The sequence below is a fragment of the Gamsiella multidivaricata genome, assembly GCF_025024155.1.
Source record: "Gamsiella multidivaricata strain RSA 2152 chromosome Unknown BC939scaffold_17, whole genome shotgun sequence".
NCBI lineage: Eukaryota > Fungi > Mortierellomycota > Mortierellomycetes > Mortierellales > Mortierellaceae > Gamsiella > Gamsiella multidivaricata.
Window position 1 is genome coordinate 24,507 of NW_026251725.1, and position 14,395 is coordinate 38,901.

General features: G+C 50.0%; 5 protein-coding genes across 5 annotated transcripts; 1 reads left to right on the forward strand and 4 right to left on the reverse strand.

Moving 5' to 3' along the window:
• The first annotated feature begins 1,803 nt into the window (after positions 1–1,803).
• On the forward strand, positions 1,804–5,286 carry BC939DRAFT_444599 (uncharacterized protein). Its single transcript, XM_051554700.1, has one exon. It carries the CDS (start codon positions 1,970–1,972, stop codon positions 5,105–5,107), a length of 3,138 nt encoding a protein of 1,045 aa, XP_051414383.1. The 5' UTR covers positions 1,804–1,969; the 3' UTR covers positions 5,108–5,286.
• A 20-nt stretch (positions 5,287–5,306) lies between these two features.
• BC939DRAFT_444600 (uncharacterized protein) lies at positions 5,307–7,392 on the reverse strand. Its single transcript, XM_051554701.1, is given in 2 exon segments — positions 5,307–6,092; positions 6,105–7,392. The coding sequence occupies 2 exon segments, from the start codon at positions 7,152–7,154 to the stop codon at positions 5,469–5,471; spliced, it is 1,674 nt and encodes a 557-aa protein (XP_051414384.1). The 5' UTR covers positions 7,155–7,392; the 3' UTR covers positions 5,307–5,468.
• A 2,427-nt stretch (positions 7,393–9,819) lies between these two features.
• BC939DRAFT_475146 (uncharacterized protein) lies at positions 9,820–11,599 on the reverse strand (the record flags this gene model as incomplete). Its single annotated transcript, XM_051558473.1, has 4 exons — positions 9,820–9,834; positions 10,076–10,572; positions 10,859–10,893; positions 11,043–11,599. The coding sequence occupies 4 exons, from the start codon at positions 11,597–11,599 to the stop codon at positions 9,820–9,822; spliced, it is 1,104 nt and encodes a 367-aa protein (XP_051414385.1).
• Positions 11,600–12,591: 992 nt separating this feature from the next.
• BC939DRAFT_501092 (uncharacterized protein) lies at positions 12,592–13,071 on the reverse strand (the record flags this gene model as incomplete). Its single annotated transcript, XM_051560117.1, has 1 exon — positions 12,592–13,071. The coding sequence occupies one exon, from the start codon at positions 13,069–13,071 to the stop codon at positions 12,592–12,594; it is 480 nt and encodes a 159-aa protein (XP_051414386.1).
• A 607-nt stretch (positions 13,072–13,678) lies between these two features.
• Positions 13,679–14,342, reverse strand: BC939DRAFT_501093 (uncharacterized protein; the record flags this gene model as incomplete). Its single annotated transcript, XM_051560118.1, has 2 exons — positions 13,679–13,910; positions 13,975–14,342. 2 exons carry the CDS (start codon positions 14,340–14,342, stop codon positions 13,679–13,681), a joined length of 600 nt encoding a protein of 199 aa, XP_051414387.1.
• Between the last annotated feature and the right edge of the window lie 53 nt (positions 14,343–14,395).

The following is a 14,395-nucleotide window of genomic DNA, read 5'->3' on the forward strand; positions in this document are numbered from 1 at the left end:
CCCTGGCACAAGAGACAAATACGGGTTCGGCAACATGGCAACCCTCTCACCTTCGCCTCTTCACCTCTTCCCTCCATTAGCCCCTTTTTCTAATCATCCTCCTACCCAGTGGTAGTGGCAGTTGCCATAAACACAGTATGGCCATGACGATCCCGCGCTCAATAAGATACAGAGGATTGCCCCTATACCTCGTGGCCAAACCTTTTTTTTTTTGCTTTCGTTTGTACCCTCAAGGATGCAAACAGGCGTCATAGTCATCGTTCATGCGCGTGCTTGTGTCCCTTCATGCCTCCCCCCATCTCCCGCGCGCACGGAACTGCCACCATGCACCATCGACTCGGAATGATTCACATCAGTTTGGGTGAGCTAGAGCTGTCGCTCTGTTGGCATGTGGATTGGAGAGGATTTTTGCAACGCTTGTGTCTCAGTGGTCAATGCCACAAAAATTCAGGCACCAGGTACCAAATATTAGATCCTTTACTCAATCATTTGGCTAGAGCTCAAACTAAATAGCTCGCAAAAAAAAAAAAGATGATTGCCAAGGCGTTTCCTTCCCTTCCTGGCATTTTGGTAGATGTTGGTGATGGCGATGATGATGGAGCATCTCTATATATTCCCTACCCCTGAATGTGAATGGATATGCATCTCCTGTTCCGGGGCGGGAGATGGGAGCAGAATGAGGGCACTGATCTTGCCACCAGATGGATGGACATCGATTTCCATCCACAGATGAACGCCATCTTTATTTTCTGTTGTTTGCTACTTCGTTTCCCACCAGACTAGCACGCGACTCTTCAACCACAACAGTGCTTTTTCCATTCTTCATTCTGATCTCTCGCGCAAACAGAAACAACAGGAATGAAAACAACAAAAAGGAAGGGCCACATGCTTTGCATTCTTATTGTCTTTTTTTCAGCTGAAGTTGTAAAGCATGGTCCATCTAATTCCTCATCTACCTTACCCTGCATAAACAGCAAAAGCACAAAGCATCAGCCCAAGGAAGAAGAGATGGACAGTTATCTTCCCAGGATTTGCCTCAAGGGTCTGAATGAATGCATGCGCGCTTGGTTCCTGCGGATCCCTCTCTTGCACAGGTTTTTTTTTTTTTTTCAGCACACTCATTTCATTATTCTCCATGCTCTCTTATTCCTCCTACTTCCTTTTGCTCCCTCTTACTCCCTTATGTTCCTCCCTCATGTTCTCTCATGCTTCCTCTTCCCTATACTATCACTTGACGATACAGTCCAATGATTCGGTCCACCTATACATCAAACAGTGTATTATTGTCCCTCTCCTCCTTCAATTCATGTCAATCCTCGATTTAACGACGCGATGCACGACATTTCTTTCTACATGAAAAACATGATCAAGTAATTGACTTTTCGGTATATGTTTGCAGGACGCTATGCATCGAGTTGGTATTCCTTGCAACGACACATAAATGTCTTCCTCCGGCACCTTTGTGTACGTGTTTACAGGCGCATACGGGGGGTATGTTAAATATCGTGTATAGCTTTATATGCGAGAGGAGAAGCATGATCGTTACGCGCACAAAGTTTGGTGCTCACACACAAACAGCATTTTCATCCACTGGCGCCTGCTGGCTTAGGCCCTTCCCTCGGTCGTTATTCTCCTCCTTTCCTTCCATCTCTTACACCCAAATTCCTTCACCATCCATCTATTTTGTCCGCATCCACCCAACCTACGTCGCCCCTACTGTCGGGAAATCGTCTCAAAGAAAGCAGTACGTTGAAATCAGCTCAGTTGGCATTGCGCATTACAGCGCCTTGTCAAAATACTGTACTAATGTTCGTGCTGCTTTTCAACTGCTATATGTTCCTTTCGTTGAATGCTCTATCGTCCCCACTTTGTCAAGAACCCTGGGGAGCCGTATCGATTTAATTGAATTCTAGGGGTTCAGAAGGAGCAGGAACCGAGAGACCGGAAAAGGAAAATATCTCGTGGGAACATGGAACTCACATATAGGGGGGCAGACAGTGGCAGCGATATTCGTGAGACGAGCTCTTCTCCACTGTCAAGGGACGACATTGTTATCGAGGTTGCAGAGTCGCAGCCTGCAGTGGCGGTACCATCGACCTTACAGGACACCACCCATCACACTTATAACAGTGACAAGCAACATAACCCCCTCGGCACATCCTCGGCGTCCCGGTCAAACACTAGTCCGTCAGCTCTTCAACCTTGGCCTTTGCAGCCGTCTCCGCAGGACCTTCCATCTCTTGATGGTCCTTCGACCCTCTCACTCACGTTGCCAATATTGTCTCACCGAGGAGACCAAGAAGGTTCACCATCTTCGGGTCCTTTGCTGGTCTCGCCCCGTGGGCGTTACACGAATGCTGATTCATTGGAGAATGCAAGCACGTTTACCGGAGCTATTAGACAGGAACGTTCCTTGACTCCAGACACCACTTCTTATCAACCACTTCCGCCTCTCTCATGCGCTTTTTCGGAACCGCAGGATTTAGTGACAATTAACCTCTCAGACTCACTGCCAGAACCGCCGGCATATGTGGACGAGGATGCGCCTCAGAGTTCATCGACCGTGTCTGACAGGACGAATAGCGCATCTTTTAATGGGTCTATAGACCCGCGACATATCTCTTGGTTGCAGCAGGACGGATCAGGAGTCCAACAGACAGGCCCGCTTCCAACTTTGCCATCCGTGCTTTCGCCTAGCTTTCGCCATTCGTTCTTAGAAGAGGATGAGTTACCGGGGTATGCTCCTGTCTTTGAGGTCAACCTGCATTTCCGGCTCCCAGAGGACACGGCCACGACGTACATTGTCATACCAAGTCAGGGTCCTGCGGAGTTCAGGGACCCTCGGCCGCAACCGGACCGGGCGATGGATATTTACTCAGATAATCAACACAATAGTCGGACGAGACCTCAGAGCGGCGCTGGAGTAAGTGCGGTGGACGCAGACATTATTCGACGACGTGAGTCTATAGGCGAGCCCGGTCAGCGACTTGATGGAGTAGGACAGGTCGCGCCTACACAACTTCAGCCAGGCGCTTGGACCTTAGAATACTGGGTTGAGGACGCAATTGAATATTTGTGCTATCTCATGGACCCAAAGTTATCAGGAACTACAGAGCTGGTCCCCAGAACAATGACTACCAACAGAACAGCAAGACAGATACAGTCGACAAACCTTGCACCCGCACCACTTGAAACCACGACGAATGATATTTCGACAACCACTACTAGGTCTGCCCCTGCGGCAGCGCAGGGTCAGCCTTCACCGAGCTCATATCAAGAGTCACGCCAGTCAATAGGACCAAGCGAAGGGAGGACTACCGCGGTTGAAACTGCAGCAGGCGTCAATAGTGGGTCTATACAGGGTATGATTGAGCTCAGCACGATGGCTAGTTGCCAGAGTAGGATGCCACCAATCTCTGGCGAACATGCCATGACAAATATGGAGAGAGTACCGACCGGACATATTCGTGGACGACCACCGCCTTTGAACAGGATCCGGAACACCTTGCTGGCGCCATTGTCACCCCATGCGATCGAGAATCTTGAATCACTGCATTCTGTTGGGCGGCGACGTGTGGGCCCGACACCCTTGACTCTCATCGGAGGAGGAAGCTTATCTAGGACAAGGCCACCGGAGGAGGCGATTGCCAATTCAACTGCCCATGCGACACCGGCGGGTGCAGCGAACAACTCCGCGGTCTCCCCCCCATCTGGAAACGAAGCTTTTGTAGCCACAGTAGAAGCCGCGCCAGAAGTGGAAGTAGCGACATCAAGCATCGGTGTGGAGCCGACTGCAGTAACCACGGACGAAGAACGGCCAATAACACCAGCAAGAATATCCCAAGAGTCCCCCTTTGGTACCCTACCATCTGTTCAACATGTTCAGATTAACGACGGCTACGAAGGCGAAGAGGCGGATGCCACCCTCGCCGATGCTGTTGCCATGGAGACGGCCGAAGGGCGCCTCAGCACTCAAACCCGCCTCGGAAATGTTTTTAGCCACGCGCTCTCGTCCGAGTTCTTCAAGAGTCCGACGTACGCCTTTGTCTCCGCTGACGATCCTCAGACATGGATTTGGTGGTCAACCCATCATGAGACGAATCTCCAGCGGTGTCGCCAGGAGGGACCGTATGAGAAGGTGATGATGTGGTGGCGAACAAGGGCCGACTACTATTCAAAGGAGGGTAAGGCGAAGAGGCGGAAGGAAAGACAGAAGAAGATGGAGATGAGAAGGCAGCTGCCACAGCACCAGCGAGAGGAGTCAATAGGAATTAAGGATCGATGGCATCGGTGGTTGAGCCTGAGGTCCTCGACGCCGCATAACGAGTCGATGGAAATCACGATGCGTGTACGGGGGCTGTATTATGCATGGCGCGAGGAGGCGTATGAGCCTCAACCTCAAGAACTACCAGTAGTGCCCGTGGCATCCAGGATGCGGGATCTACAGGAGGCAGGCCCTGAGGGGGTTGTGGAGGTGGGGGTTGCAGAGGGTACCCAAGCTGTGGCACCGTCGTTGTCGGGCCCTGCAACTGCTACGACTTTGTCGATGCCAGCGTCGCCGGATTATGAGGATGTGATAGGAGCGACCAAGAAGCCGCGCATGTTTCTGCTGGTGCGGGACGACTCGCTTGTGATGGGCCAGCGCGTCAAAGGAGGTACGGTTGCGGAGGTGTACATCATCGAGGACGGAGTCAATACTGCTGCAGTATCCCAAGATAATGTAGCCATATCCAACTACGATTCTATCGCTGCAGTGTCTTCACCACTGAATGCTTCTTTTTCGTTAGCTTCCGCGTTACCTCCTTCATCGTCCCATGCACGACCGTCCATTTCCTCTTCTTCAACTTCGAGTGGCATCTCTGAGGCGCGCTCATCTTCCTTCCCGTCAAGCCTACGCAGACGACGATGTGTGGTCCGGATTCTGCACGGGATGCACTCAGAGATCGAGACGTTTGCGCTGTCAACAGGCCCAAGACTTCCAGAGCTTTTTGAGTTGTACACGGATCAGTCGATCCCTGGGCCGTCCAGGGGAAGCTTTATTTGCTCACTAGTTACGTTTGGGACCATTTTCATTGTGGCCTTCATCAGCATTGCCTTTGCGCGATAGTTTTTTGGACTAGGTGCCAAAATCTCTTTGTTGTATATCCTCCTAATCCGGCACTCTTCTTTATATATATCTGCAGCCATACCAATTCGGTCTATCATGCCGTAATAATCTTACACAGTAATCATATGTAGGAATCTATACAGTAATCATAATAATAGCCCTGTTTTTTTCTTCGGAGGATTGATAACCAGATGCGGAGCAAACTTTTTATGGAGCGGGATATGTTTGTTTTGTTATTAAGAGAAAAGAATATATGGTACATGGAGAACAAAAAGAAATATACAATAAGATGAATGAAATGAGGATTATGATGATTCGAATGAGGGGATATGCAAGTAAAATAAAAAGTCGTTTTCCTAGATCATTTCTCCGTTTTCCGAAGGTGTGCCTCGTCTGGCGTAGCGACACCCAATCTCTGGTCCGGTATGCTATCACTGTTGTGGCCATGGAATGATGAAGTGGGCGACAGTACGTTGCTATCGTCCACATCAGCGATTTCCTCGCTCAGATCCTGCTCCTGTCTTGCTATTACTGCTCTACGCGTGTGCTGTCCAAGCGTCGACGGACTCTCAACCAGACTGAGCGGCGGCATCTCCATTGGTAGATTGTCCATGTCATTATCCATCACAGCACCCTGGACCTGTCCTGCTTGTCGCTGATCGTGGTGGTGATCCAGATCCATGTGGACGCGGTGCAGCGCGATCTCCTCGATATTATCACCATAGGTCGGCAGGTCTGGGCCATTGTGATACATGGGCGGCGGCTCCATCTCTGGAAAAATTGTCATCCCACCCATCGCGACCACAGCCCTTGGCATGCTGTGTGTACTGTTTGCATTCGCAGCTGCACCCCATCGCCAGCGTGTTAGTGATCCAGCGAACAAAATGCTCGATCCTCTGCGTGAGGAACGTAAGCTGCTGAAGATCGAGCCCTCATGGCTCTCAGATTCGGCGACCGAGTTTCGATGTTGATCTTGTTGCTGCTGTTGTTGCTGCTGTTGTTGCTGCTGGTAGTGGCGATGGGTAGAATGATTATCCACTGCCGAAGAATGTGCTGAGGCGGTGCGACCGCAGCGCATGATTCGCGAGAGCACACTTGAGCCCTTGTATTCCTGTCCCGACGAAGATCCTCCACGTCGAACCCCATATCGTTGCTGTCCGGGATCCTCGCTCTCCGAATGTAACCATCGCGCCGTAAACCGTTTTCGCTTATAGTGCCAGAACCCAACTCCTAAACCAACCCCAAGCGCCAGACAACATATCCCGATCAGCAGTCCCTGGACCAAATACTCCTTGGCTGTATATCGTTCAGTCCCATCGCCTCCATCCACCCCTCCTCCTGTCGTCGATCCCATACCGCCACTTGTCCCATTTGGGTTCGTGCAGATCCCATACAACTCGTTCTCAGATAATTTCCTGCACATGAATGGCGGTACACAATCTAGCCCAGGTCCACAGGTACTGAGAAAGCAAGAACTTTGGACGAGGTACTCCCACGGATGACAATTGGTCGGTGCGCTGGGGTAAGGTTCTACACAAGATTGTGTATACTTGGGAGTGGTCCCAAAGAGAGAGTAATAAGAACCGAGGAGACAACCTGTTGAGGAGTTACGGCTCATCTTGCCGGAGCCTGGGGAAGGGAGGGGAAGGAAGTTCTGCAAGGTACACAGTGAATCTGTGGTGCAGGGGATCGGGTCGTCGGGGTCTTGGTCACCGTCCATGTCTGTGCAGGTAGAAGTCGAGGAGGAGATCGGAGTGGAACAGAGATATTGTATAGGGATGCATTGGGTATTTTTATAGCAGGTGAGAGAAGGAGTTGAGGTGGAGTTGTAGCAGTCTTGGCATTGAGGAGGGATGGAGATAGTAGGTGTTGGGGAGGTAGAAGTGGTGGAAGAGTGGGCTTTGATGGTGCTGGTTGTGGAAGGCTTTATGGCAATGGGAATTGGGTCTGCGCTGTTGGTAAGCCCTATGAGGAGAGCGAGGAGGAGTAGATATAGTGGTAGGGATACGTGTCGATCATGGCGAGGGGAGGAGTGTGCCGAGTGCATGGTGAAATGCGGCTGGCGGAGTGTTCGATCGTCGTTGTAAATGAGCCAGGTCTGAAGGAAGGAGGAAGAGGAGCAACGTAGGACGGCGGCGCAGCAGAACAGTTATAGCTACTGAAAAGGAAGAAAGGAGATATTGTGTTCTGTGAGTAAAAGGGAATGGGGATGTGGTGATGGAGGTGAAGGTGAGGGTTGATTGGATTAAAGGAAGAAAGAGTGTAGTGAGCAACGGGGATTCATTCTTCCGCTCACTCATAAACAAGCCGAGTTTACGCTTCCATATCGTATTGTATGAAACTGTCCCTCATTGTCTTCCCGCTGTCGTACATAAAAAAAAGTGGAGCCCTCCTGATTCCCCAAGCACTCTGTTTAAACGTCGCAATACCTACTGCTCGACGTCTCAAACGTAATGGTGCCCAGCTTGCCATGCGGATAAAATTATAGAGGTCGAGAGTGTTCAAGTACCCACAAGGTGCCCTTGGATTAGCCTCGCTTATGTTATTCTCGTCTTTGTAATATGGTTACCGCTGTGAGGATGATGGCAAGACCAATGATGCTAATGAGGCTAAAGGATAGGGAATGGTCGGCAACGATTGCCCTCAAATAAATGGCGCCCCGCCGTGTCCGAAATTGTCTACCAAATCGAGACTGGTTACTGATCTGGTCATCGCCTGGCTCGCCCTGAACCCTTGCATCCGTGACTAATGATGCAGCATCCTCATACCACACCAGGCACCAGAATAGTGGGTATTGTATATCCATGACAAGTACCTCGACAGGCTGTTTCTTCGTGCAGTGAGCCAATTTACATGAGCATAGTTAAAGGTAGATTACCACTCAGACCGTTGAAGTTTATCATTTGAATTGAGTCGCGATCGCATCTAGTGATTCTCACCGGTGAACGGTTAACCGCGGTGAACACCGACCGGTGAAAAATAAATTTCACTGGTGAATTCCACATATGGTAATAGTACTTCTATTTCACTGAGTTTCACCGGATTTCACCGGATTTCACTGGATTTCACTGGATTTCACCGATTCTTTGTTCATAATTGTGCTACGCTGTTCAACAGAAAGTATCAATGCACGGCGTCCATATCGAGCGTCATCTTATTACTAGAATAATACTGTATCTTCTATTATTATTTTTTGCTTGACCACCAATTCCACGCTGGTAGATAGTGATAGGCAGAGATATAATGAGTTAATGGATAAAGAGAAAAGTATATGTGCAATATGGAAGAGAAGGAGGAGATAGAAGAGAGAGAGAGATGGAGAGAAAGTCAGAGTAGGAAAAGGATATAGATACCGAAAGAGCGGGAGAGAGTAAAAAAAAGTGTGAAAAAGGGTGTGGAATGTGCCCCGGAAAGATGGTGTCCTCTAGATGACGTTCATGGGTATAAGCTATCCATGAACAGGATCGTCGCCATGTCGATCCACTTTGCCTGCAAATAAAATTTACTAGCCTTTCATAGTTATTGTGTCCAGGCAGGGTTCTCTTACCACGGAGCAAAATTATCACACCTTATGTAGCCTAATAGGGGATGCAGGGCTGGACTTTTAACCCTCCCCGGAGTGGTGGCAGGCTGTCAGCTGGCCTTGCTTCGCCTCCCACTGTCCCATGTCGGTGTGCGGGTGACTGTCGTGGCCCTGGCTTTTTATCATATTTTATTTTTGTTGAAGCCAGATCCCCTCAGGCGTGCAGGCGTGCAACAGGCTGCATTGTCCGTGGCCCTGGCGCCATGATGTACCCGTTTTCCTCTATTTGCACGTGCTCTCTCCAAGTACGCCAACCCATTAAATGCACGGCCCTTACTTGCACGCCCTGTGAATGAGCTGCACGATTCCTCAACTGCATGCCTTTATTTCCTCCGCCATCGCCCACCCTTCCTGTGCCCTTTTTGCTCTCATTCCGTCCTCCTTCTGCCATGAAAATCGGTTCCCTGTAGACGTGCTTATTGCTTCCTTTGGGCCATGGATCAATGGTACCGCTAAAGCGATGGCCAAACGGTCAATAACACATTAATGTAGTAGTAGTAGCATACCCACTGTACGTTTCTGACCTCTGAACTGCAAAGGCAATCGGGTATTTGACAGTGTGCTTTTCAGCGACAACAACAGAGGGGGTGCAGTGAAGGATGGTGGAGCTGGAGGGGTGAAGAAGCAGAAAGGAACGAGAGTGAGGGAAGAAGGAAAGAGAATGAAGTCCAAGAACGCATGCGCTTTTTTTTATTTGTTCCTACAGAGGTGAAGAATAGACCATTTCGATGCATTGTGGATATAGTATGGAACAATTAAAACATTAGCCAGGCGATCCTTCAATAAACTACGGTCTATCTTTCCCCCACCCTTTCCTTCCTCGCCTCCTCTATGTTCCTGTCTTCCTAACACTCACATCCCTGCGTCTACTTCTCAATAATAGCATGCGGGTTGCCGAGTGGACGTTTCTCCCTGTAATTACTCTCGTGCTCGTCTTTCCCCTCCGTTGCCGCCCCCGAGGGTCCTTTGGTCGTCGGTGGTGGATTATACACCACAGGCATGATCCCAAGATGCTGTTGCTGCGCGCCCGCATAGCTATTTCCTCCTTCCACATACCCTGTACCCGCCAGCCCACCACTCATCAGCACCAACTTCATCGAATCCGGCGATGCATGCGCTGTATCCCACTCTAGTGGTGGAGAACCTGTCGTCGTCGCAACCAATGGGTTTGCTGTTTGTCCCCCAGCTGCTGAATAGAAAATCGGCGGTTGGTAATTATATGTCGCATCCGGATACTGATGCTGCGGCTGGATCGGCAACTGTAACTGCTGTTGCTGTTGCTGTTGCTGTTGCTGTAACAACAGCAACCTCCTTTGTAACTCCAATTGCTCCTGATGGCTCTGGAGTTGTGTCCGCACCTGTTGAAGCTCATCATGAGTACTCACTGCCGGCGGCGGTGTCGCCCACCCGGACCCTTCGCTACCCATATGATCGCTCGCCGTGTCCAATGGGATGGCCTTGTGCTGTTGTTGTCGTCGTCGGAAGACGAAGAACAACACTCCCGCACAGAGCACCGCTACACCCGCAACGACTCCTCCTGCAGTCGCTCCCGCATTGCTCGAAGATGATCCATCGTTCGAGGGTGAGCTCGTGCTTGTCGCATTTGGTGAGCTCGAGATAGTCTCGGACGCCCTGGCAGCTACATAAGATGCTGGAGGAGTGTATTGTGTGATCCACGCGTTGTTGTTCAGGTCGTAGATCAAAACCGCCGCAGGCGCGGCCGTGTTTGTCGAGTCCACTCCTCCCCAGACCAAGAGCTGGGTACCGGCAATGGTGCAGGCTGTGTAAAGTCTAGGAGGGCCGGTCAAGCCCTGTCTCCAGGTCTGGCTGACAGTGTCAAAAATAAAGATTTCGCCACTGAATGTGTTGTTGGACAGCCTTCCTCCATAGATTACCATAAGTGAGCCATCATCATCTATCCCGAAGAGAGAGAATGAGAAATGGTAAGCTAAGATAGTACGGAAGTGAACAAGCCCTAGGCAGCTGCGTATATTTGCGGTACTAGGCGACATACTCGATGTCATGCACAGGTCTGCTCGCATTGCTGGGGCGATTCCTGATGTGACCTGCCAGAGAATAAAAAAAAAACAGCAAGGGGACCTGGTGAGTAAAAAATAGATATATAAAACACATGTCGTGAGGAGTCGCGCAGATATCTGATCGCTTACCAATGTGGACCACGCTGAAGTCGAGGGCACAAACTCTGTTACAGTGTTACCATTTGGAATCGCACCCAATGTAGAATTATACCCGCCAAAATACAGGATACTCTTCCGCTTCTGTGACCAAACATTGGCATAATACGCGCGATTCGGAAAAACTGTGGTGGACGGAGGCAATGCGTTCGCTGACATCGTATCCGTCACAAAGTTATAAACGTTCATCGAGTTGCGGTCGGCGGATGTGTACCCACCCGCAAGATAGACCAACCCAGTGTTAGGGTCTGTCACCGCGCCGATACCCTGATAGTCTCCGTACTGTGCCTGCACTGTCGCTCGAGTCCATTGACCAGTAACAACAGAATAATGATAGGCAAAGGCTGAGTTGCCCGAATGGAAGGTAACCATGGTCTTTTGGTCTGCGGAGAAAACAGCGGGGAAAATGGTTTGCTGGGGTCCATCATTGAGCTGCGTCCAGAGGGGGGTGGTGCTGTTCCAGGAGTTGGCGAGGTCGAGCGAGAAGAATTGGCCATAATTGATAGTGGCGTATTGACCCCCCAGGACGTAGAGACGTGTGGCGGTCCTGGCAAAGGCGGGACCTGAGACGGTGAGAGGTACAGACGATGTTTGTGCCTGGGAGAGGAGAGTGAAAGGGTTTGCGAGGAGGAGGATTGCTGCGGCGAGAAGCGAGGAATTTGCAGAAGGGCGACAACGGCTACAGCGCGGCTTCTTGCTGCTGCTGTTCGCCATGGTTGGAGGTGAAGGTAATGGCGAAGGTGGAGACGAAGGTGGGATAAGCGAGGAACGAGCAGATTCCAAAGTTTTTTTTTTTTGTTGATCAAGCGAAGGTATGAAAGCGATCGTGGATAAGGTGTGCTGTTCTCATAGACAAGGGGAGAATTCAGGTACGATTGAAACAGCGCAGCGCTAAAAGAGCGGTTATAGAGGGGAAAGACAGAGTGTGGAATTCAGAGTGGATGAGGGCGAATGCGATGTTGATGCTTGCCTAGGCGTCATTGCAGGCGCTCTCGCCATTCTATTCTTTCTATTTTGGGCTGGGGCAAAACGATGGACACATAACACAAGCAAAAGACAGGCAGAAGGATGTTCAATGTATGCCGTGCATATTATTAGGAGATTTTAAACTTTGACAATTTAGGGCGCGTTATTTGTGACCAAAACGCGATTTTCATAACACTGCCACCTCGAGGACTGAAAATGTTCAATCCAACATGCCTGTGACATTTACAGCTCAAAAAATGATGATGAGCGGAGTCAACCTCCAACATGAGCCCCATGCCATTCAAGTCGGAATGCGAACAGCTACTATCCAACCTGGAGCAGCTCATCATCCTCACGATCCTCTACGATGACAATGAAAGAACAGAGGATGCAATTGTGCTGTATCACCTTGTCGATGGGAGGCAATGGCGAAGGGGAAAGGAGAAGAAGGTGGAGATGCGTGGTGTGATGGTTGTTCCATGTTGAGTTGTAGATGGATGAGGCAATACAAGCACAAAGCTGAAACCCCAGAAGAGCATGCGGATACTGGTTGTGGGCAAACGCAAATGAAGTTCGTCATAGACCAGTGACGAGGTTTGAATGGGCGCGTTATATGGTGCGCTTGTTGTTTGGCGAATGTCAATGTTTGGAACCCTCTGTTGTTTTTTAGAGCCCTCAATGGAGCTACAATACTCCCATCGTGAACCTTAGTGAATTTGAGGGTTTAAGGTGTGGCCATTCTATTCTTCACATCTATGCTTCCTGAGGCCATCCACGGCCATACAAATCTCAATACCATCATCGCCAATGGCTTCGTAGCCATCGTGAATATTGTGGCTGTTCTCTTGATCATCCTCTGACGACGGCTCCATAATGAAAAGGTTGCCATTTTTATAGGGATCAGCAGCGTTGACCACCTCAAGGGCTCTTGTCCATGCCTCTTCTCCCATAAGATCCTCATTCAGCACCATCTCTTCATGGTCCTTCTCCTTCTCCTTCTCCTCCTCCTCCTCCTCCTCCTCAGGCCCTTCCACAAAAGGCGTTGCTGTCGAGGAGGCTTGCGCTGCTCTATTACTGGCTGCATCCTGTCCTCGTCCGATTCTGACACAAGCTTTCCACACACAGACAAAGGCACTGGGAGGTGTATCTAAAACGCGTCTATCAACCATCGTCTTGAGACTCAAGTGTGGCAGGTTCCCTGTGGTTTGGCTTGCGACCATCTGCTTGATGTCGGCCCAGATATTCTCAATTGGTTGGAGTTTTCAATGGTAAGGAGGGGGTTTGTATATAAAGTGGCCACCATTGTCAGATGCAATGTCATGAATGGTATAGCTGGATCGATCGGGAAGGTCTTTGATGTGCTGCAACATCCACTTTGATTGGTATTCCATCTGGTCGTGTAGTCACCGGCTGTTCATAACCCCCATTCTGAATCCATTTGATCATATCATCCACTTTGGTGGATCTGGCAGGCTTTTTATTGATTTTGCGGAAGTGGTATAAAGCGCCGTCCAAGAAAATATTGCAAGAACCATATCCCATTTGCCAAGGTTGATGCATAGCTGTTTGAAAATCCTGTCGAATAAACCTGCCGAGAAGTTGCCATGATAATTGTGATTGTCAGCAATGATCTTGGAACCAAGAATCTCCTTTGGGACATTGCATTCCAACGCAGTTTCGTATTGTTTCTTGTCTTCTTTCGGCTTTGTTGCAAGGTGGTATTCCCCGATAGCAGGCCAGATGTAGACACTGTCTTGCACAAATCGGGCCTGCAGCGGCCGCTTGTTCTCGATGTTATATTACATCTTCAGTTCGTTCGAAATAAGGCTAACTGAGTTTGAGATGTCCTTTTTTGTTGGATTGAGTGATGATGTCCCGAATCTTGGTAGCAAGGTTCTCGTCCAGTACTTTTATAAGTTGTTCCGGTCGGTCAGTCTCCTCCTTGTTGTCAATGGTTCCAGTTTCTGCGAATGCTACTGCTTTCCTGCAGGTGCGCTTCCCTGCACCAGTCAGAGCCGACAGCTGATGCGATGGTCCCTCCCAAGGGGCTCCACTCAGTCTTGGGCGGGGGAAGGAGTGTCGGGTGAAGTCAGCTTCTTGAAGACATGTGCCAGGAGTTGTACTCAGGGGGTGCGTAGACTGAACTGCCATGCTCATCCTTGAACGTATCGATGCCAATGCTGGCGTCGGCGGGAGACTCAGCGCTCCAAAATGGGTTGTCCGCTTGACCGACTGGACTGACCGCAGGAAGAGTGCTGTCGTTTGTTAGAGGCGGTCCCCCTGGGCCAGGTACAGGATCTGGAGAAGAGGTGGTGACAGGCTTGTTGTGCTTAGGGGTGACTTTAGTGGAAGTATCGGCGTAGCGAAGTTGAGAATTGGTTGGGGCCTGCCACTGGTAGCGGATAGGGGAGCTGTTGAGCGATGTCGTGTTGTGATGGGGGGAGTCGCGTTTTCTGGATTTCTGGACGGAGGAGATTGAAACAAGTCGCATGCTTCTCCTGGGCGAAACATTTAGAAGCTGTGTCTTGGTGGGCGTGGTTTTCG